General features: G+C 36.7%; 1 protein-coding gene across 1 annotated transcript in view; it reads right to left on the bottom strand.

Moving 5' to 3' along the window:
* VPS13B (vacuolar protein sorting 13 homolog B) overlaps positions 1 to 25,757 on the bottom strand; it is a 915,321-nt gene that overhangs the window by 784,919 nt on the left and 104,645 nt on the right. Inside the window, exons 9-13 of the mRNA XM_032760928.2 lie at positions 14,434 to 14,529; positions 14,027 to 14,149; positions 13,171 to 13,308; positions 12,143 to 12,230; positions 5,715 to 5,906 (exon numbers count right to left, since the gene is read on the bottom strand). Coding sequence (XP_032616819.1) covers positions 5,715 to 5,906; positions 12,143 to 12,230; positions 13,171 to 13,308; positions 14,027 to 14,149; positions 14,434 to 14,529 — 637 coding nt within the window. The remainder of the gene's footprint in view (positions 1 to 5,714; positions 5,907 to 12,142; positions 12,231 to 13,170; positions 13,309 to 14,026; positions 14,150 to 14,433; positions 14,530 to 25,757) is intronic.

The raw sequence follows: 25,757 nt of genomic DNA, 5'->3' as shown, positions 1-25,757 counted from the left end.
GCTGGGCATGGTGGCAGGCACCTGCAGTCCCAGCTACTCGGGAGGCTGAGGCAGGAGAATGGCATGAATCCAGGAGGCGGAGCTTGCAGTGAGCTGAGATCGTGCCACTGCACTCCAGCCTGGGCAACAGAGCAAGACTCCATCTCAAAAAAAAAAAGAAGTATGTGCCTGCATTGAGGCATTCAGCATCATTAGACATCAGGTAATTGCGAGTAAAGTCACAATGTGATAGCACTACATACCCATTGGAATGACTAAAATGAAATAGACCAGAAAACTAAGCACAGAGCGAGCATATAGAGCAAAGGTCAGCAAACTTCTTTAAAGTGAGCCACCATGCCTGGCCAATGGTTTACTCTTGATGTCAGAATAGTAACCAGAAGAGGACACAATGGAGACTTCTGAAGTGCTGGTAAGTTTCCTGTTTCTTAAACAGTTAGTTACATAGATGTGGCTAAGTTTGCAAAATTCAGCCAGGCACAGTGGCTTACACCTGTAATCCCAATACTTTGGGAGGCCAAGCAGGCAGATCACCTGAGGTCAGAAGTTCAAGACAAGTCTGGCCAACATGGCGATTCCCTGTCTCCACTAAAATAAAATCAAAAACAAACAAACAAGCAAAAAATAACCACAAAATTTAGCCAGGCACGCGCACCTATAATCCCAGCTCCTCAGGAGGCTGAAGCAGTAGAATCATTTGAACCCAGGAGGCAGAGGTTGCGTGAGTCAAGATTGTGCCACTGCACTTCAGCCTGGGCAACAGAGAAATCCCTCATGGACTGTGTAGGATAAAATGTTAGAATCTTATCCAAACGTAGAAAGAAGTATGAAAAGTTGCTAAGGTGGCATAGGAAAGACACGCCATATTGTAAGTTATACAAGAAGGAGAAAAAAACTGTTTGAGCAATTCTTAAGTTTATTCAAAGAAATAAAATGGCTTAATTTTGAATATTCCTTTTAATATTTTTTCATTTCTCTATACATTTATAACCAACAGTAAGAGAATGTTTAATGTTTTGACAAGAATTTCTAACGATTGTGCAACAATTTAATTCTTCACACTGATAAAGATCACTTTGCATGGTATTTTTATAGTCCCAAGCCATCATGGCAAGTGAGGACTGCACATATATTAAAAATAAAGTCAGTTAGAAGGTTCTTTATATACATCACATTTCTGATGATAGACTGCTTCAAAACTTCAAATACAGATTATACACACACGCTCGCGCGCGCGCGCACACACACACACACACACACACACACACGGCATACATCTACTGTGGCAGATTGCTAACTGCCCAGGAGTATTCATTTTCTCCTTCTTTAATTTAGCAACAAAACACTCTGGATTCAAGTCAGGTATATGGACTCCTCCTAGAGATTACCTTGTAGTTAGATGTGGGGACATGTCACTATTTTGGTCAATGGGATGAGAGTGCCATGTCCTTAAAATGAGACTACAGGCCGGGCACAGTGGCTCACATCTGTAATCCCTGCACTTTGGGAGGCTGAGGTGGGTGGATCACTTGAGGTCAGGAGTTCGAGACCAGCCTGGCCAAAATGGTAAAACCCCATCTGTACTAAAAATACAAAAATTAGCCGGGCATGGTGTCAGGTGCCTGTAATCCCAGCTACTCGGGAGGCTGAAGCAGGAGAATCTCTTGAACCCGGGAGACAGGTTGCAATGAGCCGAGATCGTGCCACTGTACTCCAGCCTGGGCAACAAAGCGAGACTACATCTTAAATAAATAAGACTACATACCTTCCTTTATGCTCTTGTTCCCCCTTCCTCCTGATTAAAATTACACACTATAATGGTGACCCAATTCTGACCATGTATATATGGCATATCTCTGGGGTTGGCAGAACAATGAAACAGAAGGAATCTGGGTCTAAGACAACCTCATAAAACAGTTTCCCTGGAATACTGACCAACTTGGACTTTTACATGAGAAAAATAAATAACACCAATAGATCTATATTAAAAGAGTCAAGGGCCAGCACAGTGGTTCATGCCTATAATCCCAGGACTTCGGGAGGCCAAGGCAGGATTGTTTGAGCCCAGGAGTTCAAGATAAGCCTGGGCAACATAGTAAGACTTCATCTCTACAAAAAAAAAAAAAAAGATTAGCTGGGCTTGGGGGTGCACACCTATGGTCCCGGCAACTCAGGAAGCTGAGGCAGGAGACTCACTTGATTTTAGGATATCAAAGCTACAGTGAGCCATGATCACACCACTGTATTTCAGCCTAGGCGACAAAGTAAGACCCCATCTCAAAACAAAAACAAAACGAAACAGCCAACCTAATATTCCATTAGAGATATATGTAGATGAAAGTTATAATGAGGTTATTTCTAACCTAAGCAAATGTTCCCTCAAAACCAAAATGAGTAACTTCTCTCTCCAATATAAAGGTTTACCATAGAGTTACAGTAATTAAGTCAGCATGGTACTGACAGTGGGAAATACCACAGGTCTACTAACTGAAAACAAACTACAGTACTCAGAAACAGACCCACACAAATATGATCAATTGATTTTTGACAAAGGTAAAAAACCAGTTCAATAAACGATGGTGCTAGTGCAATTGAAAATTCAAAGACACATAAATAAGCCCCTATCTAAACCTCACTCCTTATGTAAAAAATTAATTCAAAATGATGACATACTTGAGTATAAAATGAAAAACATTAAAACCTTCAGATTAACCCAGTTTTTAAAATGAGCAAAAGACATATGCAGTTCACTGAAGAAATAAAAATGGCAAATAAGCACACAAAAAGATGTTCAACATCATTAGCCAATAAGGAAACACAACTTTAAAACCACAATGAGATGGCAGATTGCTAATTAAAACTACACATCTATCAGAATGGCTAAAATAAAAAGCAGTGACAAAACAAAATGCTGGGAAGATGTAAAGAAGCTGGATCACACAATCATCGCTGGATGGGAATGTAAAATGGTATGGCCACTCCTGAAAACAGCTTGGTAGTTTCTTTAAAAAAAAAAATAAACATGCAACTACCATATGACCTAGCAATTTATCCTGAAGAAATGTTTACACAAAAACCAGTACACAACTGTTCAGAGCAGCATTATTTGTAATAGCCCAAAACTAGAGTAATCCCAAATATTCTTCCATAAGTGAGGGAAATAACAAACTATAGTATATGTATACAATGGAATACTACTCAGCAGGAAAAGAAACAAACTACTGATACATGCAACGACTTGAATGAGTCTCCAGAGAATTATGCTCAGCAAAATAAGTCAACCTCAAAAGCTTACATACTGTATGATTTCACTTATTTAACATTTTTGAAATGACAAAATTTTAGAAATGGAAGACAAAAGTTTCCAGGGGTTATCCCTAGCCCCTGGAAAAGAGGGAGGAGAAAGGAACATGGTAGGGAAGTGGATGTGGTTGTAAGAGAGCAACACGCCAGATCCTTGTGGTATTGGAACTGTTCATTTTCTTGACCATGGTAGTGAACACACAAATCTACAAAGGTGATGAAATTGTATAGAACTTAATACACATGCACACAAATGAGTGCAAGTAAAACTAGGAAAATCTAAATTTTTTTAAATGAAAACATATGCCAACCATACTATTTACTATTAAAATAATAAGTTAATAACTTCCTATTCAAAACTTACCAATGATTTCCCATCACATTTAGAATAAAATCCAGACTACATGGTCCCTAAAACCCAACAGGGTGATTGATGTCTACCTTTATGACTTACAAACATTTATTGTGCTTCAGCTATTCTAGCCTGTTTGTATCCCCATATACTGCCAAAACTGTTCCTACCTCAAGGCTCTTGCACTTGTCTACATAAAACCCTCTTTTCACAAATATATGTATGATTCACTCCCTTACATCATTCACAAGTTAGCTCACATATAAACTTCTCCAGAGAAAACTTTCCTAAAGTCCCTACTAAAACAGCTCTCCCCTCCTTCTGTTTCTAGCACTCTTCCTCACATTTTCTTTTATTTTTCTTATCTAGTATTTATCAATGACTGAAATGATATTTTAACTTGTTTACTATTTGTCTACCCCGTGAGGATATAAGCTCCATGAGACCAAAGGCTTTGTATGTCTTGTTTGCTATACTATCCTAGCACATAAAGAATGTCTGGCACAGGGTAGGCATTCAAGCAAGGTACAATAAATGAATGCATGAATGTGTCAAGCACTTACTGTACACTGGGTTAAGTGCTTTTACGTGCACTGTCTCATTTAGTGCTCAGAACAATCATTGGAAGTAGGTCCTATCAGTGTATCATTTAAGATAACAGTAAAGTTGCTGGGACAAAAGTAAAGTAATAGAAATTTCAACAAAATAGAAGCTTTTTTTTTTTTTTTTTTTTTTTTTTTTGAGACAGGGTCTTGTTGTGTTGGCCACACTGGAGCACAGTGGCACAATCACAGCTCACTGCAACCTCAACCATTCAGGCTCAAGCAATTCTCCCTGCTCAGCCCAGTGACCACAGACATGTGCCACCACACCCAGCTAATTTTTTTTTTTTTATCTTTTGTAGAGACAGGGTCTTGCTATGTTGCCCAAGTTGGTCTCAAACTCCTGGGCTCAAGCAATCCTCCCGCCTTGGCCTCCCTAACTACTGGGATTACAGATATGAGTGACCATGCTCAGCCCTTATTTCTCTTTCATGAAACAATCCGAGTCTAAAGGATCCAGGGCTGACATGGTGCCATCACAGTACTGAGGATCTAGGTGCTTTTTATCTTGCTACTCTGTCATCCTCAGCATGCAGCTTTAATCTCAGGATCTAAAATGGCAGGTCCAGCCCATACCATTGTATTTATTTTCCAGCCAGAAGAAAGAAGAGAAGAAGGAAGGCATGCTCTTTTCCTTTTAAAGTCATGGCCCAAAACATCACATAAAGTTCTGCTCCCATCCCAGTAGACAAAACCTAGTCATATGACTATCCCTTAAATGTATAGTCTTTATTTCTATTACAGAAATTTCTATTATTATGAAAAAGGATGGATATTGAGGAGACAATTAGCCATCTCTGTCACAATAACTAAACTTATTATACAGACAGAGAAATGAAACATCAAAGATGTTAATTAAATTTCTTAAGGATACTAAGAAGTCAGGGTCAAATTTTAAACCATAGTCTGACTCCACAGGGTGAGTTCTTCATTATCTTATACTTCCTCATTACACTATTATGCTCTACTCCAGAGTTGCTTTACTGCTTTGAAAAGGAATTTGTATTTTATGAAACTATGACAACCATAGCTATCTACCATGTAGAAAAAATTAGTTGTACAGCAATTTTTTTCTAAACCAGTAATGCCTAAGTTTTCTTGAATGTTAAATTTGTGTATTTAGAGCCCAACTTTGTATCTGCCGCCTCCTTAGAATCCATTAATGTGAAAAAAAAGTCATATTTACAAGTATCCACTAGAAAAAGTATCAAAAAGGTATAACAATAAAATACTGACAAATACTGGCAAATAAAGTACTTATGCAATAATTTTCAAATCTTGATCTCTCCAACTTCTACACACAAGTTTATTCTTTAAATAAACAGCTACATATATCAAAGTCCTTGCAAACAGGCAAATTACACTAAAAAGGTAAAGTTAGCAAGACAACACAAACTGGATTATATAATTATTCTCAAAACAAATGGCAAAAGATTCAGAATTATCCAGAAACAAACCTGATTTTAGCCTGCTATATGGTTCATATTCATGTTCCAAGGCACACACAATCATTTTCAAAATCCTATGCACCGCACTGCTATCCAAACGAAAATCAAGAGGACCTATAACAAGGCTTTTGGTGGACTTCTCCTGCACTGTTCCCAAATCTTCACTTTTCCCTGAAGAAAAGTCTTGTTGATTTGTGGAACCTAAAAGAAGTCAAATTTTATATTTTAAGCATCAATTGGATATACCAAGTATATATTTTAAAATCACTCTTCTCTCATTTTTATAGCTTGTAGCTTAATGCCTTAAAACAAATTCCCAATCAGCTGCATACAGAGAGCCCTGCTGATTTGTATTTCTCTATGCATATAATAAATTACTGATAAAAAGCAACTCTAACATTTATTCCTGTTATTTAATATTATAACAAGCAATATAAAATCAAAATTGTCATTCTTAGAAAATTATTCTGCAAAACCTAATTGGCTTATATCTAGTAATTCTATACACAATATGCATTGACTGAGAGGGGGTACTTTGGAGGAAACTCCATTTTACTAATTTATCTTAGTAAATTATCTTAGCCTATTGAAAATTGGGTTAAGTAACATGATCACAGGGTGCCTTGAGAGTTTTATAATGACCATGGAAATGAAGAGTAGGTATTACCTGCTTTGAACTTTTCTAGAATAGATTCATTATGGTGATGCTCCATGGTACAGAATCCTACTTCCTAGATTCCTCACCTCCTCATACACTGTTTTCTAAATAAGATACTGGCCCCACCTATATGCATGTGTCATTATCTAATATGTACGCCTCTTATATGAGAGTTTTTTTGTATACATGAATCCATTATTGTAAGTGATAAATGATTTTTAATTTATAATGCATTTTGTTTATTCAGACAAAAAAAGATTTTTCCAGGATTTAATAACTTTAGAAACTAGAAAGGCCTACTTACACAAAACTTTTATATCTATGCCTTCTAATACTTTTATACAAAAATATATTTCCATTACTTCATGCAAAGGAGTACAGTTCAATCTTTAGTCTTCATCATATGAACAAAAGTGAATTAGATTGACTGATAGATTGATTTTTATTTATTTATTTTTGAGACAGACTCTCAGTCACCCAGGCTTGACTGCAGTGGCATGATCTCGGCTCACTGCAAGCTCTGCCACGTGGGTTCATTCCATTCTCCTGCCTCAGCCTCCTGAGCAGCTGAGACTCAGGTGCCCACCACCACACCCGGCTGATTTTTTTTTTTTTTAGTAGAGATGGGGTTTCACCATGTTAGCCAAGATGGTCTCGATCTCCTGACCTCATGATCTGCCCACCTCGGCCTCCCAAAGTGCTGAGATTACAGGCGTGAGCCACCACGCCTGGCCAAAAATTCATTAGATTTATTACTCACATATTTTTAACCAGATGACTTAGTGCAAAGATTATTTTAAAGTTGACTATAAAATACAAGTAAAAATCTATAAGCCCAGCGTCACATCAAATAAAACATACAAAGTTAATCTTATACATATTTTGTAAGATGTATGATTAATACTGACTTACATTAGGAATTAGGTATAAATAATATACCATTCACATCAAAACCATTACTTTTCATAGCTAAAACCATTACATTTCTAGAATTACATGTAAGACAGAATGAGGTAACTTAAAGATAGAACTTCAGTTACAAATGAAAATACTCAAAAAGCAAGAAAAATGCCCTGCTATGGGTCCTTTACAGGATAATAGACTTCCTAAATGATGTCACTGCATAACAAGACTCTTCTTTTAGACACAAAATTGTCTCTAAAATAATAGAGGCCAATGCCCCCCATAATGAAAACTGAATATAATGCAGTTTAAATTTAGATACCAATGGCTTGTCTGAAATGTAAAAACACAACTGGCTTTTAGCTATATTTTTTCAGCTATTTACTTGTGCCCACCTTTCATGCATCTGGCCACTCCAGCTCCCTGAATGTCTGGCTGCTCTTATTAAGAGTCAAGACTCTTTCTCAATTCTTGCCCTTCAATTCAATAACTTAATTGTTTCAGATTTATCTCCTATTGTATCTCTAAAATTGGTTATCTCTAAAATCTTCCTGTTGTACATTACAATTTCAGCTATCTACTTTAGGGTGCATAACATTTGTAATAACCTCCTTAAACAGAAAAGACTAGAAAGGTAGTCATTACAACATTAACAAATATTTACACAATTATATTAATAATAAATATTTCAATTTAGTTTTTAAAATATCACTTGCTTTCAAGTACCATAAAAAAGTAAAATAATTGTCAGAAGATGCTTATCTTGTGGAACACAAGGTTCAAACTTTTACTGGTGTCTATAAGAAGCTCATGGGCAAAAGATGTTAATTTTTCCAGAGTTTCAATTGTAAACAAAAATGACTACATAAAGTATACTCACAGAGAAGGAGGAGGAGGGGGAGGAGGGTGAGGAAGGGGAGAAGGACGGGGAGGAGGGTGAGGAAGGGGAGAAGGACGGGGAGGAGGCGGAGGAAGGCAAGGTGGGGGAGGAGGAAAAAGGGGAGGAGGAGGAAGGGGAGGAGGAAAAGAGAAGGGGAGGAGGGGGAGGAAGCAGCAGCAGCAGCAAGAAGAAAGAAGGAGGAGGAGGAGAAGGAGGAGAAGAAGAGAAGCAGCAGCTTATCATCAATATTAAATAGTAGCACAGGAAACTTAATTTTTATTTGTATGCCATAGTATAATGTGGACAAGATACTATTACATCATTTATTACAAGAAAAATAAATAATAGAAGCTTCCTTTATTACTGTATTTACTAGTTTCTTTTCTTTTTTTTTTTTTTAAGACAGAGCTTCGCTCTTAGTGCCCAGGCTGGAGTGCAGTGGTACGATCTCAGCTCACTGCAACCTCCACCTTGCGGTTTCAAGTGATTCTCCTGCCTCAGCCTCCCAAGTAGCTGGGATGACAGGCGCCTGCCACCAGCCCTGGCTAATTTTTGTATTTTTAGTAGAGAAGGGGTTTCACCATGTTGGCCAGGCTGGACTCAAACTCCTGACCTCATGATCTGCCCACCTCAGCCTCCCAAAGTGCTGGGATTACAGGCGTGAGCCACTGCGCTCAGCCTAGTTTCTTACATTAATTAGAATACTATCATGAACTTACTTAAAACATACAAAATCAAATCTGCCTTCAAACTATCAGGATTCACTACAAATTTTGTAAAAATATTGGCTCAATATGTGTTTAGATATTTACTTAGATAAAATTTAGGGTATTTTTTGATAACGTAGACTATAGAAACAAAAAAAAAGTTGTCACAAAAAAACAAGTTTTAGATAAAGTTTTTTTTTTAAGTATTTACAAGTATCCTCTTATAGGAACTCATTACTTTTCCTAGTTCATTAATACTTAAAATTCTACAAATTTCTTGTTTCAGGTAAACCAAGAAAGAAAGAAATATCAACAAAGGGCCGGGCACGGTGGCTCACACCTGCAATCCCAGCACTTTGGGAGGCCGAAGTGGGTGGATCACGAGGTCAGGAGATCGAGACCATCCTGGCTAACACGGTGAAACCCCGTCTCTACTAAAAATACAAAAAGTTAGCCGGGTGTGGTGGGGGGGGCACCTGAAGTCCCAGCTACTCGGGAGGCTGAGGCAGGAGAATGGCAAGAACCCGGGAGGCGGAGCTTGCAGTGAGTCGAGATTGCAACACTGCACTCCAGCCTGGGTGACAGAGCAAGACTCGGTCTCAAATAAAAAAAAAAAAGAAATATCAACAGAGTAGTTATGAATGTAGGCTCTAGAGCTGGATAGGTTGGGTTCAAATCCCACATACTGTGTATGATCTTGGTTCTTGTTACTTTACCTGTATTGGGTTTGCTGTTTGCTCATCTGTAAAATGGGGATAAACCAAAAGCAAGACAGTGGTTCTCACGAATCTCAAAACAGCAATCTCCTCCAGTAAAGGAGGAAGAGTGTGGTAGAAAAGCAGCACATAGGAGGCTTACTGGATGCTAACAATGTCCTATTTCTTGGTGTGCGTGGAGAATACACAGGTGTTCAGTTTTAAATTCTTTGCTGTTCTGTACATGTGTAATATTCAATATTTTGTTTTAAAAGTTAAGGACTATGAAATCTGTAACACTGTATGCTATTCATGGAAGTGAAAAATATGAAAAACCCAAAAGTTAACAAACTACTGGCTTCTCAGAAGTAATATATAAACAATCTAACAAACATAAATCATGTTTCTATCTTTTAAAAACTGCAGGAGAGGCATATATACAAATAAAGATGTTCTGTGCTAGGTTTCCTTTGCTTGAAAGGTAACTACTACATACTCCACCTCCTCACAAGACATGGAATCCACAGCACATGCATAAGACATTATATTGAACAAGAGGAAATCTACCAGCTTACAAGTGGCAACTACAACACTATAATAATTTGCAATGCTATTAGAACATAAGACTACTGAGTTGCACTTTCATATATACAACTGGCTAAGGAATATTTACACCTCAATGTCCACAGTTATCTCAAAACTCATCTTTTCCTCCCAAAAATTTTCCTTTCTTATCTAGCTTTCTTAATAGTTATCATTATCCACCAAGTAACTCAAGACCAGAATCTAGTAAACTATTTAAATTTTGTTTTTAAATAAACCAATGTCAGGCCCATGAAAATTATCAGCAGAGAATTAAATCCCTGTGATTGCAGTAGAAACTATAGGACTACAGTGAAAGCAAGAAGACCAGTAAGAAAGCTTTAGAACCTGGCTGGGTGCAGTGGCTCACGCCTATAATCCCAGCACTTTGGGAAGCCAAGGTGGATGGATCACTTGAGATTAGGAGTTCAAGTCCAGCCTGGCCAACATCGCAAAATCCCGTCTCTACTAAAAATACAAAAATTAGCCAGGCATGGCAGCGCATGCCTGTAGTCCCAGCCACTTAGGAGGCTGAGGCATGAGAATCGCTTGAACCAGGGAGGCAGAAGTTGCAGTGAGCCGAGATCATGCCACTGCACTCTGAGCAACAGAGCAAAACTCTGTCTCAAAAAAAAAAAAAATTACAACCTAGAGATGATGGTACATATGAACTAGATGCTAGTCCATATGGTAACAGTGATACCACTGTTATCATCTGTGGACCAGATGGCTAGGAGCGAAGGAAAAAGTGTGTCAAGATGACTCCCAGGTTTCTGGCTTGAGCAACAAGAAGAGGATAGTACGATTTTCCAAGAAGAGAAGAAAAAAATAGAGAAGCAGAGGTAGTAAGTGGTCATAGGAATATTTATTAATAACTCAATTTTGGACAAAATCAGTTTTGAGATATCTGAAAGACACAGAGGTAAAAATGTCAAGTATGCATTGGATATTTAATTCTGAATCTTAGAGAAGTTTGGACTAGAAAATGCAAGTACATATGGAAAGTACTTAAATCCATGGAAATGAATGAAATTACCTTGGGAGAAAGTTTAGGGAAAGAAATTAAGGATTGACCAATGAAAACATCAACAGTTAGAAACCATTCCAAAAGCGGAAGCCAGAAAATTACTGCTCTTTCCTTCTTTCTTCATCAAAAACAAATTTACTTCAAGATCAACTCTGGGAAGTTTCAACCTCTCAAGCAAAAGTTGTCATTTTGTTTTTTTTTTTACTCACACTTCTTCTAGTTCTCTATACTACTCTTCTTAACATGCTACGTTATAATCATTTACTTAAAGGCCTAGTTCAACACCACCTATTGGCTCCTTGGGAAATGCTTTGGTTTTCATTGCATTCATCTGTACTTAACATATCACCTAATATACTGAAATGATTTTTATAAAACATGAAAAGTTCACCAAAAAAAATTGTGAACCTATTTTCACTAACTTTTCAACATAAAAAACACTGAAATGGTAAGTACATTATATATTGATATAGAAGTAAAAAAAAAAAAGTTGAAATTTTTTTAATGTCATTTATTTCCAAAAAATAGAAAATAATACAATAATAAGGTACATAATAAAATAATACAATCTATGCATCTAAAGTCTCTGGAAGATTTTCTATTTTTCTGATTGATACAACACATTCTTTTTAATTAAAAATTAGTATCACCTTCAAAATGTATTTGGAATAGAAAAGGTTTATTCTTTTAAAAAATTTAATGTAATATAAAATCTGATATATCAGAATCATAATATATGGTACATATGAGAACTAATTCTAATAGGTTATACAAAATGTCTTCAGTCAGCTGTATAAAGAACGGATTTGAAATAACAAGAATCTAAGACAATTCTAACATGATGTTAAAATTAAACCACTCCCCAAAGTACTAGAAGGTAAATCTTATGTAGCAGAATACAACCAGTCAAGGACCAATTGATTCTGAGGAAGGCTTTGTTTCAGTTGTTCAAGAAATGGCAAACATAAAGGAAAGAAGCCAATACCTTTGCCACTAGTGTTCTCCATTGTATACAGGTAATCCATATAAAAAGCCCCAAACCGTTGCATTCCAGCTATCTCAGTGTATGTCTCCTGCCAACGAAGCAATGCAAACAGAACAAACATTGTATAAAAGAAACTTTTGAGTTTAAAGCTTGATAGGTTAGAAACATATCTTTATATAGAATGTATAACAACACAAAGGATGACCAAAAGAATAGAGGTTATTCCAAGAATTTACTTCTAAGAAAGGTAATATTCCATTTATTATACACCACACAAAAAAGACATCCACACTTTTATGAGACATTTTGACCACTTTATTAATCATCATTAATAAATACCTACAATGGAGGAGATAGTACACTCCTGACCTTTATCACTATCACTAAACTGTCTAATGATGTATACTCTCAAATAGAATTAATCCTTAAATACTTCAATACACTTACATGAAACAATTCAAACACTAAAGATACACTGAAATATTCTAAATGTATGTTAATTATGCAAGTCAACATTAAATATTTTAACAATGAAAGTAAATCTTGATAAAAAAAGAGTAAAATGTAAATTATCCTATTGCATTAATCTTCAGGTAATTATCTGAATTTTTAACTGATTTCATAAATGTATTAACATTCCATAAACATATTAATATATTCTTACATTTAAAAAACACTAAGAAGTATACATAGTAAAAAGGTAAATTCCTCATGTCTTTACATCAATCCTACACATTAAAAGTAACAAAAATTAACAGAGGTAATTCGACATGTTTCCTCCACGATTATTTCTGAAGCAGGGCATAAATAAGCAAAATATGTTTACATATTAAATAAAAGTAAAGATCTCTTTGCACTCTTCAAACATTTCTACATGTATACACTGTATAAATGCATTCTAAATGTTTTAATAAACAATTAGCATTCAGAAGGTATTATTTGAAAAGAAAGTTAGAAATCACAAGCATTCATACAATGTGTCCACCCAAACACAGCCTAGAATTTGGTTCAAATATATATTCTCTAACCTTATGATGAGTTGAATCCAAGATAAATTCTGCACGAGTACCATTATTTTCTGGGCTTCGGTAATCAAACAATGAATTTGTAAGGTATGTGAAACCTTTCGTACTCAAATTGTCACCACAAATGAAGAAACAGGCTTCCTGAAAACAAATGCAAAATTTATAAACAGGAAGAAAAATCATTAGCCTGTTAAACAAAATAAAACCTTGATTTTTTTTTTTTTTTTTTTCTTGAGACGGAGTCTCGATCTGTCGCCCAGGCTGGAGTGCAGTGGCACAATCTCGGCTCACTGCAAGCTCTGCCTCCCGGGTTCACGCCATTCTCCTGCCTCAGCCTCTCTGAGTAGCTGGGACTACAGGTGCCCGCCACCACACCTGGCTAATTTTTTGTATTTTTAGTAGAGACGGGGTTTCACCGTGGTCTCGATCTCCTGACCTCGTGATCCGCCCGCCTCGGCCTCCCAAAAAACCTTGATTTTATGATGCCCATTTACTAGTCAAAAGAAATCACTAAAACAGAAAGATAAGGAATGCTGCTGCTCCACTTTGACTATTTTGGCTAAGATCATTTTAACAAACCAAAAGGAAACTCCAAATAACTGCCATAAACAAAAAAGAAGAGAGATTCATGAATTAGAAAGTAGTTGGAACTACTGTCCAGGTGTTAGGTGATGCCAACTTTCTAAACTCCCCTGAGATCTATAAATTCTGGCAGGGGAAACACAGGGAGAAATAGTAAAGCTCCTCTCTCAAGCCTGAGATATATATAGTGTAACAAATATTATATGGTTAAACACTTCAATAAGCACTTAATTATTCCTATATCCTATCCAAAAAAGGATGGAGGAAAGGGACTTACAGTTTCACTTCTATTCATATTCTCTTCAAAATCTTTAACACCCATAATTCCTTTAAGGCACATGGCTCTGCAACCAACAAACCCAATCTGGCAATCAAAGAAAGGTTCTCCCATCATAAGGGCCTATAAGAGCAAAGGAAACATTAGAACTAAGAACTTGAATTTAATAAAAATGTTAAAGGCTTTCCTTGTAGAATCTCTAAATTAGTTAAACATCTTTAGAATTATGTCATTTTTAAATTTATTCTATACTATTTATTTATACTATCTAAGGGATAGTAAACTCTATTAAAATAAGAAACATCTTACTTGTATTTTCAAATATACTACATCTGACAAAAATAGGTATTTATCAAATATTAAAGAACCAAATATCTAAAAATACAGGTTCAATATTGAAAGATTACCTCAACTGTGGTTCCTTCTTGTTCCCAACACAATACTTCTTTAGATTTTACTTTCTGTGGACTGTAATAACTACTCTCAGCTTGCATTTCTGTGAGCTAAGAAATATAAGAATATTAAGTAAATCAAAATTAGTATTAAAGAGCAATAAATTGTCATTATTATGATTGATTAAAACAAGGTCAATTTTAAGATTCAGGAAATTTAATTATTAAGCAGGAAAGCAGGTGCAACAAAAACAGCTGTAACAGATTATCCATGGTATAAAGGTTGAATATGCTAGTCTCAATGTATATAGAGAATTTAAATACTTTTTAAACTCCTTAATATTGTTTTAAAAAGTGAAAGCTGTGTGCAATAACAGTCCCATACTCATAAAATCATTCATGTATTCTGCCAAAAATTTACATATAGTATAACCTCAGTTCATTTTATATTCACTAAAACATTCAACAATGTGTAGTTTCAGTCATTTCCAAGACTTCTCACTATTTGAAATAAAAAAGAAAGTGGTGACGAAATGCAAAAAGATAAAATAGGCTTTTTCTAGTTCCTATGAAGGAAATAGAATCAAGGGTATTTCTTTTCAAAATATGTTTCCTACTAAATCTCATAGACTCATTCAATCATGCAACAAATACTTATTGAAGGCCAGCTAGATAAGAAGTAGGGGCAAACCTCATTGTATTGCACTCTGCTTTATTTCACTTCACAGATATTGCACTTTTTACAAATTGAAAGTCTGTAGCAACCCCACATTAATCAAGTCTATCAGCACCATTTTCCCAATAGCACATGCTTACTTTGTGTCTTTGTGTCACATTTTGGTAATTCTCCCAATAGTTCAAATTTTTTCACTATTATTATCTGTTATGGTGATCTGTAATCAGTTATCTTTGATGGTAGTATTGGAATTATTTTGGGGCACCATGAACATGCCCATTTAAGACTGAGAACTTAATTGATAAATGTGTGTGTTCTGACTGTTCTACTGTCTAGCCACTCCCCTCTCTCCCTTCTCCTTGGGCCTCCCTATTTCCTGAGACACAACAATATTGAAATTAGGCTAATTTGTAATATTACAATGGTCTAAGTATTTAAGTGAAAGAAAGAGTCCCTGTCTCTCACTTTAAATCAAAAGCTAGAAATGATTAAGCTTAGTGAAGAAGGGATGTAAAAGCCAAAAGGTAGGCATCTTGAGCCAAACAGTTGGCCCAGTCATTAATGCAAAAGAAAAAGTCTTGAAGGAAATTAAAGTACACACAAGTGATAAGGAAGTAAAACAGCCTGTTGATATGGAGGAATTTTGAGTGGTCTGGATAGACAATCGAACTAGCCACAACACTCCCTTAAGCCAAAGCTGAATCCAGAGTAAAGCCCTAACTCTTAAATTCTATGTAGGCTAATAGACGTAAGAAGGCTGCAGCAGAAAAGTCCGACAGTAGCAGAGGTCTGTTCACGAGCCTTATGGAAAGAAGACGTCTCCATACCATAAAAGCACAAGATAAATAGCAAGGGTTGACGTAGAAGCTGCACGCAGTTACCCAGAAGACCTAGCTAAGATAATTAACAAAAGTGGCTACACTAAACAGATTTTCAACACAGACCAAACAGCCTTCTCCTGGAAGAAGATGTCATCTGAGCTAGAGAGGAAAAGTCAGTGCTTGGCTTCAAAGCTTCAAAAGACAGGCGGATGCTCTTGTTAGGGGCTAACATATCTGGTAACTTTAAGTTGAAGATAGTAGTCATTTACCATTCTGAAAATCCTAGGGCCCTTAAGAATCATGCTAACTCTACTTTGCTTGTGCTCTATGAATGGAAAAAAAATAACTGAATGACAGTACATCTGTTTATGGCATGGTTTACTAAATATTTTAAGCCTATGGAAACCTACTTCTCAAAAAAAAAAGGACTCCTCTTAAAATATTACTGCTCACTGACAATGCATCTGGTCACCCTACACCTCTGATGGAGATATACAAGGAGATGAATATTGTTTTTCATGCCTGCTAAAATGACATCCATTCTGCAGCCCATGGATTAGGAGTAATGTTGATGTTTAAGTCTTATTATTTAAGAAATACGTTTGGTAAGGCTATAGCCACCATAGATAGTGATTCCTCTGATGGATCTAGGCAAAGTAAATCAAAAACTTTCCTGAAAGGGTTTACCATTCCAGATTCCATTAAGAACATTCGTGATTCATAGAAGGAGGTCAAACTATCCACATTAACAAGAGCTTGAAAGAAGTTGATTTTAACCCTCCTGGATGACTTTGAGGTATTCAAGACTTAGGTGGAGGAAGTAACTACTAGAGAATTAGATTTAGAAGTGGAACCTGAAGAGGACTGGCTTCTTATGGATAAATAAAGAAAGTGATTTCTGAAGATGAAATCTACTCCTGGTGAAGATGCTGGGAACATTGTTGAAATGATAATGAATTTAGAATGTTCTGTATATTTAGTCGATAAAGCAGCAGTAGTGTTTGAAAAGGATTGACTTCAATTTTGACAGAGGTTCTACTCTGAGGCCAGACACGGTGGCTCACGCCTGTAATGCCAGCACTTTGGGAGGCCAAGTCAGGTGGATCACTTGAGGCCAGGAGTTTGAGACCAGCCTGGCCAAAGTGGTGAAACCCCATTTCTACCAAAAATTAGCCAAGCGTGGTGGTGCATGCCTGTAGTCCCCACTACTCGGGAGGCTGAGGTACAAGAATTGCTTGAACCTGGGAGGTGGAGGTTGCAGTGAGCCAAAATCATACCACTACACTCCAGCCTGGGTGACAGAGAGAGACCCTGTCTCAAAAAAAAAAATAGTCCTACTCTGAGTAAAATTCAGTCAAACAGCATCCCATGCTACAGAGAAATCTTCCATGAAAGGAAGAGTCAATTAATGTGGCACACTTCATTGCTGTCTTATTTTGAGAAATTGCCTCTGCCACTCCAACTTTAGCAACCACCACCCTGATCAGACAGCAACCATCAATACTGAGTCAAGACCCTCCACCAGCAAAAAGTTATGACTTGCTAAAAGTGCAGATGATTGTTAGCATTTTTTAACAATAAAGTACTTTTAATTAAGGTATATATAGTGTTTTTAGATATATTGTTGGACACTTAACAAACTACAATATTGTGCAAACATAATTTTTTATGCATTGGGCAAAACCAAAAATTTCTGTGACTCGCTTTATTGCTATATTTGCTTTATTGTGGTGGTATGGAACCAAATCCACAATATCTCTGAGGTACACCTGTACTAATCTAGATATTAACAAAACAAAAAATTCTTACTCCCCAGATGCTTACAACATATTATTTATATGTTTCAAAAATTAAATAAATTATTTTACAAAAGTACTATTTTAAATGCAACATGGTATCCTGGTTTGAATCATGGTACAGAAAAAAGATATCATGAAATTCAATTAATATTTAAAATGTAACAGTAATGCAACAATGAAGGCTTCTTAGTTTTGACAAATATACTGTGATAACATAACAATAACGGAAACTGGGTAAAGAATATAAGGGAATTCTCTGTACTATCTTTGCAACTTGTCTGTAACTCTAAAATTATTCCAAAAAGAAAAGGTTATTTTTTTATAAAAGGTATTCAGCCTGTGTTTGCCAATTATTTACTTCCCCTCATTCTTACGACATAGATATATTCATCACTTTTAAATACAAAGTCAAAGCTCACATTTTTTAAAAAACCAATATTTAGCTTAGGCCTAATAAAAGTTCTTGAACTAAAAAGTTACAATTTTAAGCACAGTGACTTCTCTATATTGAGTATCAAGTAATTATTCTCATTTTTTATAATAAAGCTTTTTATATTTTATATTTTTATGTAATGTAAACTCCTATTTCTTGGATGTTTCTAGTACTGATATATACAATGTAGCTATTTTAAAGTACAATTCTGTAATCTAGAATGATTACTGAAGTAAACTTGAATTTTTTAAAAATGATCCCTCTTCAGCTGTCTACAATTATTATAGAGCAAAAGCAATTAATTGATTAAAAGGACTCATGCAGTGGCTCACGCCTGTAATCCCAGCACTTTGGGAGGCCAAGGCAGGCAGATCACGAGGTCAGGAGATCGAGACCATCCTGACTAACACGGTGAAACCCTGTCTCTACTAAAAAAAGTACAAAAAATTAGCCGGGCGTGGTGGTGGGCGCCTGTAGTCCCAGCTACTGGAGAGGCTGAGGCAGGAGAATAGCGTGAACCCGGGAGGCAGAGTTTGCAGTTAGCCGAGATTGCGCCACTGCACTCCAGCCTGGGTGACAGTGTGAGACTCTATCTCAAAAAAAAAAAAAAAAAAAAAAGGACTCAAACATTACAAGAATAATTTTAAACATTCTTAGAAAAATGCTAGATTTAATTTGGCATGATTTTTGCTGGACTGATATCAACTGTCCAAAATGCTAGTGTAGAAACATGATCTTGTTTTCTTAACAAAAATATGAACCAGAAATTAATTCCAAACATTCTTCAAATCTAAGCTGAGCAATGAATTCTAAAGCTTTCCTCCTTAATATCAGGGTATTTCCCTAACAGCAAACTTTAAGAAACATAAATGTTCTAAAATTATAAAAAGATATATTAACTATTAACAAATACTGCCCAAAAAGTCTATAAAAGTTTTATACACAAATGACTATTTTGTTTCGTTGTTGTTTGCCTTTGTTTGTGTTTTTGACACAGGGTCTTCCTCTGTCACCCAGGCTGCAGTGCAGTAGCACGATCATGGGTCACTGCAGCCTAAAACCTCCAGAGCTCAAGCAATCCTCCCACTTCAGCTTCCAGAGTAGCTAGGACTACAGGTGCACACTACCACACCTAGCTATTTTTTTTTTTATAAAGATGGGTTCTCACTATGTTGCCCAGGTTGAATAAATGCCTATTTTGACTGATTCAGTTGAATGTAATTACTCTCAACAATCAAGTTAACAGAATGTATCAGAATAATTTCAAATTTAAAACTAAACAGGAAAAAATCACCAAAAAGGACAGTACCTAACTTGTAATCCTTGACTTCCCTCACAATCTTCTACAAAAATAATTGTTTTATTCCGATCATCTAAAATGAAAATATATCTTTTTTTTCTTTTTACAAAATGTCAGTTTTTTTTTTTTTTTAAGGAGACACAGTCTTGCTCTGTCACCCAGGCTAGAGTATAGTGCTGAAAACATGGCTCATTGCAGCTCAAACTCCAGGACTCAAGCAATCCTCCCACTTCAGCCTCCTAAATTGCTAGGATTACAGGCAAGTGCCACCATGCCCTGCTAATTTATTTATTTATTTTTTGTCCAGACAGGGTCTCACTATGTTGCCCAGGCTATATGTCAGGACTTTTGATGTTAAAAAAACTGACAACATATCCAACAATATTTGTCAACAGTTGCCTTTTTATTATATTTTTTAATATCTTATTTTATTATGTTTTAATTTTGAAGATGAATCCTTATCCCTTTAATCAATGCTTAAATCAGCGAATTCAATTACAAAAATAATTTTTTCAGTAGAACTGAGAATAATGATGTTAAAATAGTACAGCTAATATATATGCATTATAATTTCACCCAAACTTTAAAAAATTAAATCAATCAAGCTATGACACAAACTTTAGCTGAAACTTATTCTCTATATTTTTCAACTTTTGTCATATTAGAAAATATTGAATTATCTTAAGTAGAAAAGTCTTTAATATTTATTTGTAAATTTTTTTTTTTAGTAAAGACAGGGTTTCACCATATTGGCCAGGCTGGTTTTGAACTCCTGACCTCATGATCCACTCGCCTCGGCCTCCCAAAGTGTTGGGATTACAGGCGTGAGCCACTGCGCCAAGCTATCTTAAAGTATTTTATAACTTGCCATCTGTTGTAGTTATAAATTGTGTAGCTTTAGTACTAATACAAAGAAAATCTACGCTAAATTTAAAACCATGGGAACAGAAACATTTTTTTTTTTCCACTTCTACAACCCCACAATGTAACAAGTTGCCTGGAATAATACCTATACCACTATTTCAAAAGTTTAGCTCATTTCACATGGGTTTATGAGCAAAAATGCAGACATGAAATAATAAACCCACAAAAAATGAAATTGGAGAGGAAACAAAACCTGAAAAATTAGTCCATAAATTTTTGTAAACTGAAAAGCAGATGAAAAGGTGGGCAGATGTATGGATAATGGATGGATGCACATACTTATTCGAAAAATAAATATTTGTAGAAAACATACTAGGCGATTTCTAAGTGCTGAAGAAACAACAAATTTTTTTTTTTTTTTTTTTGAGACAGTATCTTGCTCTGTCACCCAGGCTAGAGTGCAATGGCACGATATTGGCTCACTGCAACCTCCGCCTCCCAGGTTCAAGCAATTCTCCTGCTTTAGCCTCCCAAGTAGCTGGGATTACAGGCACCTGCCACCACACCAGGCTAATTTTTGTATTTTTAGTAAAGACAGGGTTTCCATGTTCGCCAGGCTGGTCTCGAACTCCTGACCTCATGATCTGCCCACCTCAGCCTCCCAAAGTGCTGGGATTACAGGTGTGAGCCATCATGCCCAGCCCAACAAACCTTTTAAAATTACCACTTAATAAGCTTTAGTGTAATATCAAAAGGAATATCCACAATTTTTCAAAAGGCTATTAAAGTACACCTTCCTTTCCAAATAAATATCTATGTGAGGCTAGATGTTCTTCATTTACATTAATTAAAACATGTCCTAACAGACTAAATACTGAAGCACACAAAAATTCAGCTATCTTCTACTAAGCCAGACATTCAAGATATTTACAAAAATAAAACCAATGCATGTCCCTTCTTACCTTTTAAATATAGTAATTTTACTTTTATTATAAAATGATATTCACATCAACATATAATAAATTCATTTTGAAATAAATTAATATATACATATTCTTAAGATTTGTTTTAATTTCTAATACAATAAATATGAGTAGATGTAATCTGAATAAACAAAACTCCTCAGAGTTCTCAATAATTTTTAAGAATGCAAAGGTTTTCTGGAGCCTTGAGATCAAAAAGTTTGAAAACTACTGGTCTATAAGTTGCAATAAAGCTGATGAGAAATGACTGCATCCTAGAGGCACAGCTGACAGAAATGCTGACTGATTAGATGTGGTGGGAGAAGAAAAGATACTGATAAATGTTAAGCCTGAGCAAATTAGTAGATAATGTTGTAATTTAATGAAAGTTAAAATAGTGGGGGTGGGGGTGCACAACTGCAAAGAAAAATCAACAGTTCTGTTTGTATGTGTTAAGTATCAATCACTTTTATGAAAGTGGAAATATAAAATAGGCAGTTGAATTCTAGAGCTCAGAGAAAAGTGAAAAGTGGAGACACAAATTTGGTAGTCTATCAGCATCTATATCATGAAGGAGTTATATCACCTTGGGAGTTTGTAGATAGAAAAGACGAGAGGGTCAAAGACCAAGCCCTATATGCCAACATTTAAAGGTCAGACAGAAGAGGAGAAGCACCAAAAACGACTACAAAAAACTCCCTGGTAACCCAGACATAATTTTCTTTTCTTTTTTTTTTTTTTTTTTTTTTTGAGACAAGGACTCGCTCTGTCACCCAGGCTGCAGTGTCAGTGGCATGATCTCAGCTCAATTCAACCTCCACCCTTCCAGCTCAAGCGATCCTCCCACCTCAGCCTGCTAAGTATCTGGTACTACAGGCACACACCATCCTGCTTAGCTAATTTTTGTATTTTTCTGTAGAAACAGAGTTTCACCATATTGGCATGGCTGGTCTGGAATTCCTGGGCTCAAGTGATCCGCCTGCTTGGCCTCCTAAAGTGCTGGGATTATAGGCGTGAGCCACTGTGCCCGGCAATAACATTTTTAAAGAAAAAGAAGTATATCCCAAAGAAACTCTTTCACATATATATGTCAGAAGATCTGTACCAGAACATTTACATCAGCATTGTTCAAAATATAGCAAAATATATGGAACAGACTGTAAGATCCATTATCCCTCTTTCTTAGACTCATAAATCAATCCCACATCATTCTACTAGTTGTCTGAAGATTTAATTTTGGATTCAGTCCCACACTACCACTGTCATAATCCTTGGTGATTTCAATATCCAGAGAGATGATCATTCCAAAAGTCTGATTTCTCAGTTTTTTGACCACCTCTTCTGCATTGATCTTGTCCTCCAGATTATTTTCACCATCACCCTAACTAAAGCAGCAGAATATGACCAGAAAACACATACAACCACAACGACTGGTATATCTTCAAATTCATGATCACTTTTGTGTAGTAGGTCCTTAGTGTCCCTAGTGAACATACATATTCAAAGGCCATTACATCTCATCCTCCCCAAGATGACAATTTTATACCTTCTTCCCTTTCCTCAAAGCTTCTCTTCCTTCCCCATGTTTACTCTGAGTTAAGAGAACTATTTAAAGAAAAAAATAATCCAAAGAGAACTTTCAAAAACCGCTACCACCTTTTCTACCAAACCACTTATGTGGGTGCAAGATCACATTGCTTTCTCTCCTGCTATCATGAATGAATGACCTATTGTCCCACTGGAGGTCATCAGACTTTCCACCTCTACAAGAGGTGCCAAGCCCTCTTATCTACTCAAGAATATTACTCCAGCCAATTCTCCCCCTCTTGCCTAATCGATTTTTTCCTCTCTATTAGATCACTCATATCACCAAACAAACATGCTATAATTACTCGCATCTTTCAAAAAAAAAAAAAAGTCTTTAGCTCCACAACCCCAACCAGCTATTTCCCCATTTCTATGCTCTTTATAACAAACCATCTTGAAAGAGTTTTCTGTACTCTTCCACAATTACTCTACTACCATTTGCATTTTTATCTGTCCTTTTTGCATAAAATACACAATAAAATTTATAGTTTTAACCACTTGTCAGTACACAATTCAGCGGCATTTAGTACAAAATATTACATAATTATCCCCACTGTATATTTGCAGAGCTTTTACATCATACTAGGCAGAAACTCTGAACCTATTAAACAGTAACTGAACTCCCCTGTATCCTACAGCCTCTAGCATGTCTATTCTACTCCTGTTCCTGTGATTTTGCCTATTCTAAATACCTCATCTGTGATGGTTAATACTGACTGTCAACTTGATTGGACTAAAGGCTGCAAAGTATTGTTCTTGGGTGTGTCTACGAGGGTGCTGCCGAAGGAGATTAACATTTGAGTCAGTGAACTGGGAGATGCAGACTCATCCTCAACCTGAGTGGGCACCATCTAATCAGCTGGGAGCACAGCTAGGATAAAGCAGGCAGAAGAATGGGGAAGGACTAGACTTGCTGAGTCTTCCAGCCTTCATCTTTCGCCTGTGCTGGATGCTTCCTGCCCTTGAACATCAGACTCCAAGGTCTTCAGCTTTTAGACTTTGGGACTTACACCTGTGGTTTGCCAGGGGCTCTCAGGCCTTTGGCCCACACTGAAAGCTGCACCGTCGGCTTGCCTGCTTTTGAGGTTTTGGGACTCGGACTGATCCATCACTGGCTTACTTGCTCCTCGACTTGCAGACGGCCTATCACGGGACTTTACCTTGTGATCATGTGAGTCAACTCTCCTTAATAAACTCCCTTTCCTCAGAAATAATGCTGCATATCTACAACTATCTGATCTTTGACAAACCTGACAAAAACCAGCAATGGGGAAAGGATTCCCTATTTAATAAATGGTGCTGGGAAAACTGGCTAGCCATATGTAGAAAGCTGAAACTGGATCCCTTCCTTACACCTTACACAAAAATTAATTCAAGATGGATTAAAGACTTACATGTTAGACCTAAAACCATAAAAACCCCAGAAGAAAGCCTAGGCAATACCATTCAGGACATAGGCATGGGCAAAGACTTCATGTCTAAAACAATGGCAACAAAAGCCAAAATTGACAAATGGGATCTAATTAAACTAAAGAGCTTCTGCACAGCAAAAGAAACTACCATTAGAGTGAACAGACAACCTACAGAATGGGAGAAAATTTTTGCAACCTACTCATCTGACAAAGGGCTAATATCCAGAATCTACAATGAACTCAAACAAATTTACAAGAAAAAAACAAACCACCCCATCAAAAAGTGGGCAAAGGACATGAACAGACACTTCTCAAAAGAAGACATTTATGCAGCCAAAAAACACATGAAAAAATGCTCATCATCACTGGCTATCAGAGAAATGCAAATCAAAACCACAATGAGATACCATCTCACACCAGTTAGAATGGCCATCATTAAAAAGTCAGGAAACAACAGGTGCTGGAGAGGATGTGGAGAAATAGGAACACTTTTACACTGTTGGTGGGACTGTAAACTAGTTCAACCATTGTGGAAGTCAGTGTGGCCATTCCTCAGGGATCTGGAACTAGAAATACCATTTGACCCAGCCATCCCATTACTGGGTATATACCCAAAGGACTATAAATCATGCTGCTATAAAGACACATGCACACGTATGTTTATCACGGCACTATTCACAATAGCAAAGACTTGGAACCAACCCAAATGTCCAACAACGATAGACTCGATTAAGAAAATGTGGCACATAGGCCGGGCGCAGTGGCTCATGCTTGTAATCCCAGCACTTTGGGAGGCCGAGGCGGGCAGATCACGAGGTCAGGACACCGAGACCACAGTGAAACCCCATCTCTACTAAAAAATACAAAAAATTAGCCAGGCGTGGTGGCAGGTGCCTGTAGTCCCAGCTACTCGGAGAGGCTGAGGCAGGAGAATGATGTGAACCCGGGAGGCAGAGCTTGCAGTGAGCCGAGATTGCGCCACTGAGAAAATGTGGCACATATACACCATGGAATACTATGCAGCCATAAAACATGATGAGTTCATGTCCTTTGTAGGGACATGGATGAAACTGGAAAACATCATTCTCAGTAAACTATTGCAAGGACAAAAAACCAAACACCGCATGTTCTCACTCATAGGTGGGAATTGAACAATGAGAACTCATAGACACAGGAAGGGGAACATCACACTCCAGGGACTGTTACGGGTTGGGGGGAGGGGGGAGGGACAGCATTAGGAAATATACCTAATGCTAAACGACGAGTTAATGGGTGCAGCAAACCAACACAGCACATGGATACATATGTAACAAACCTGCACATTGTGCACATGTACCCTAAAACCTAAAGTATAGTAATAAAATAAAATAAAAAATAAACTCCCTTTCATACATACATATAGCCTATTAGTTCTGTCCCTCTAGAGAACATCATCTAAGTGGAATCATACAATATTTGTCCTTTTGTGTCTGGCTTATTTCATTC

The sequence above is a fragment of the Hylobates moloch genome, unplaced genomic scaffold, assembly GCF_009828535.3.
Source record: "Hylobates moloch isolate HMO894 unplaced genomic scaffold, HMol_V3 SCAFFOLD_9, whole genome shotgun sequence".
In the NCBI taxonomy this organism is placed as follows: Eukaryota; Metazoa; Chordata; class Mammalia; order Primates; family Hylobatidae; genus Hylobates; species Hylobates moloch.
The sequence above is the reverse complement of the archived record's forward strand: the minus strand, read 5'-3'. Positions and strand labels throughout refer to the sequence as shown.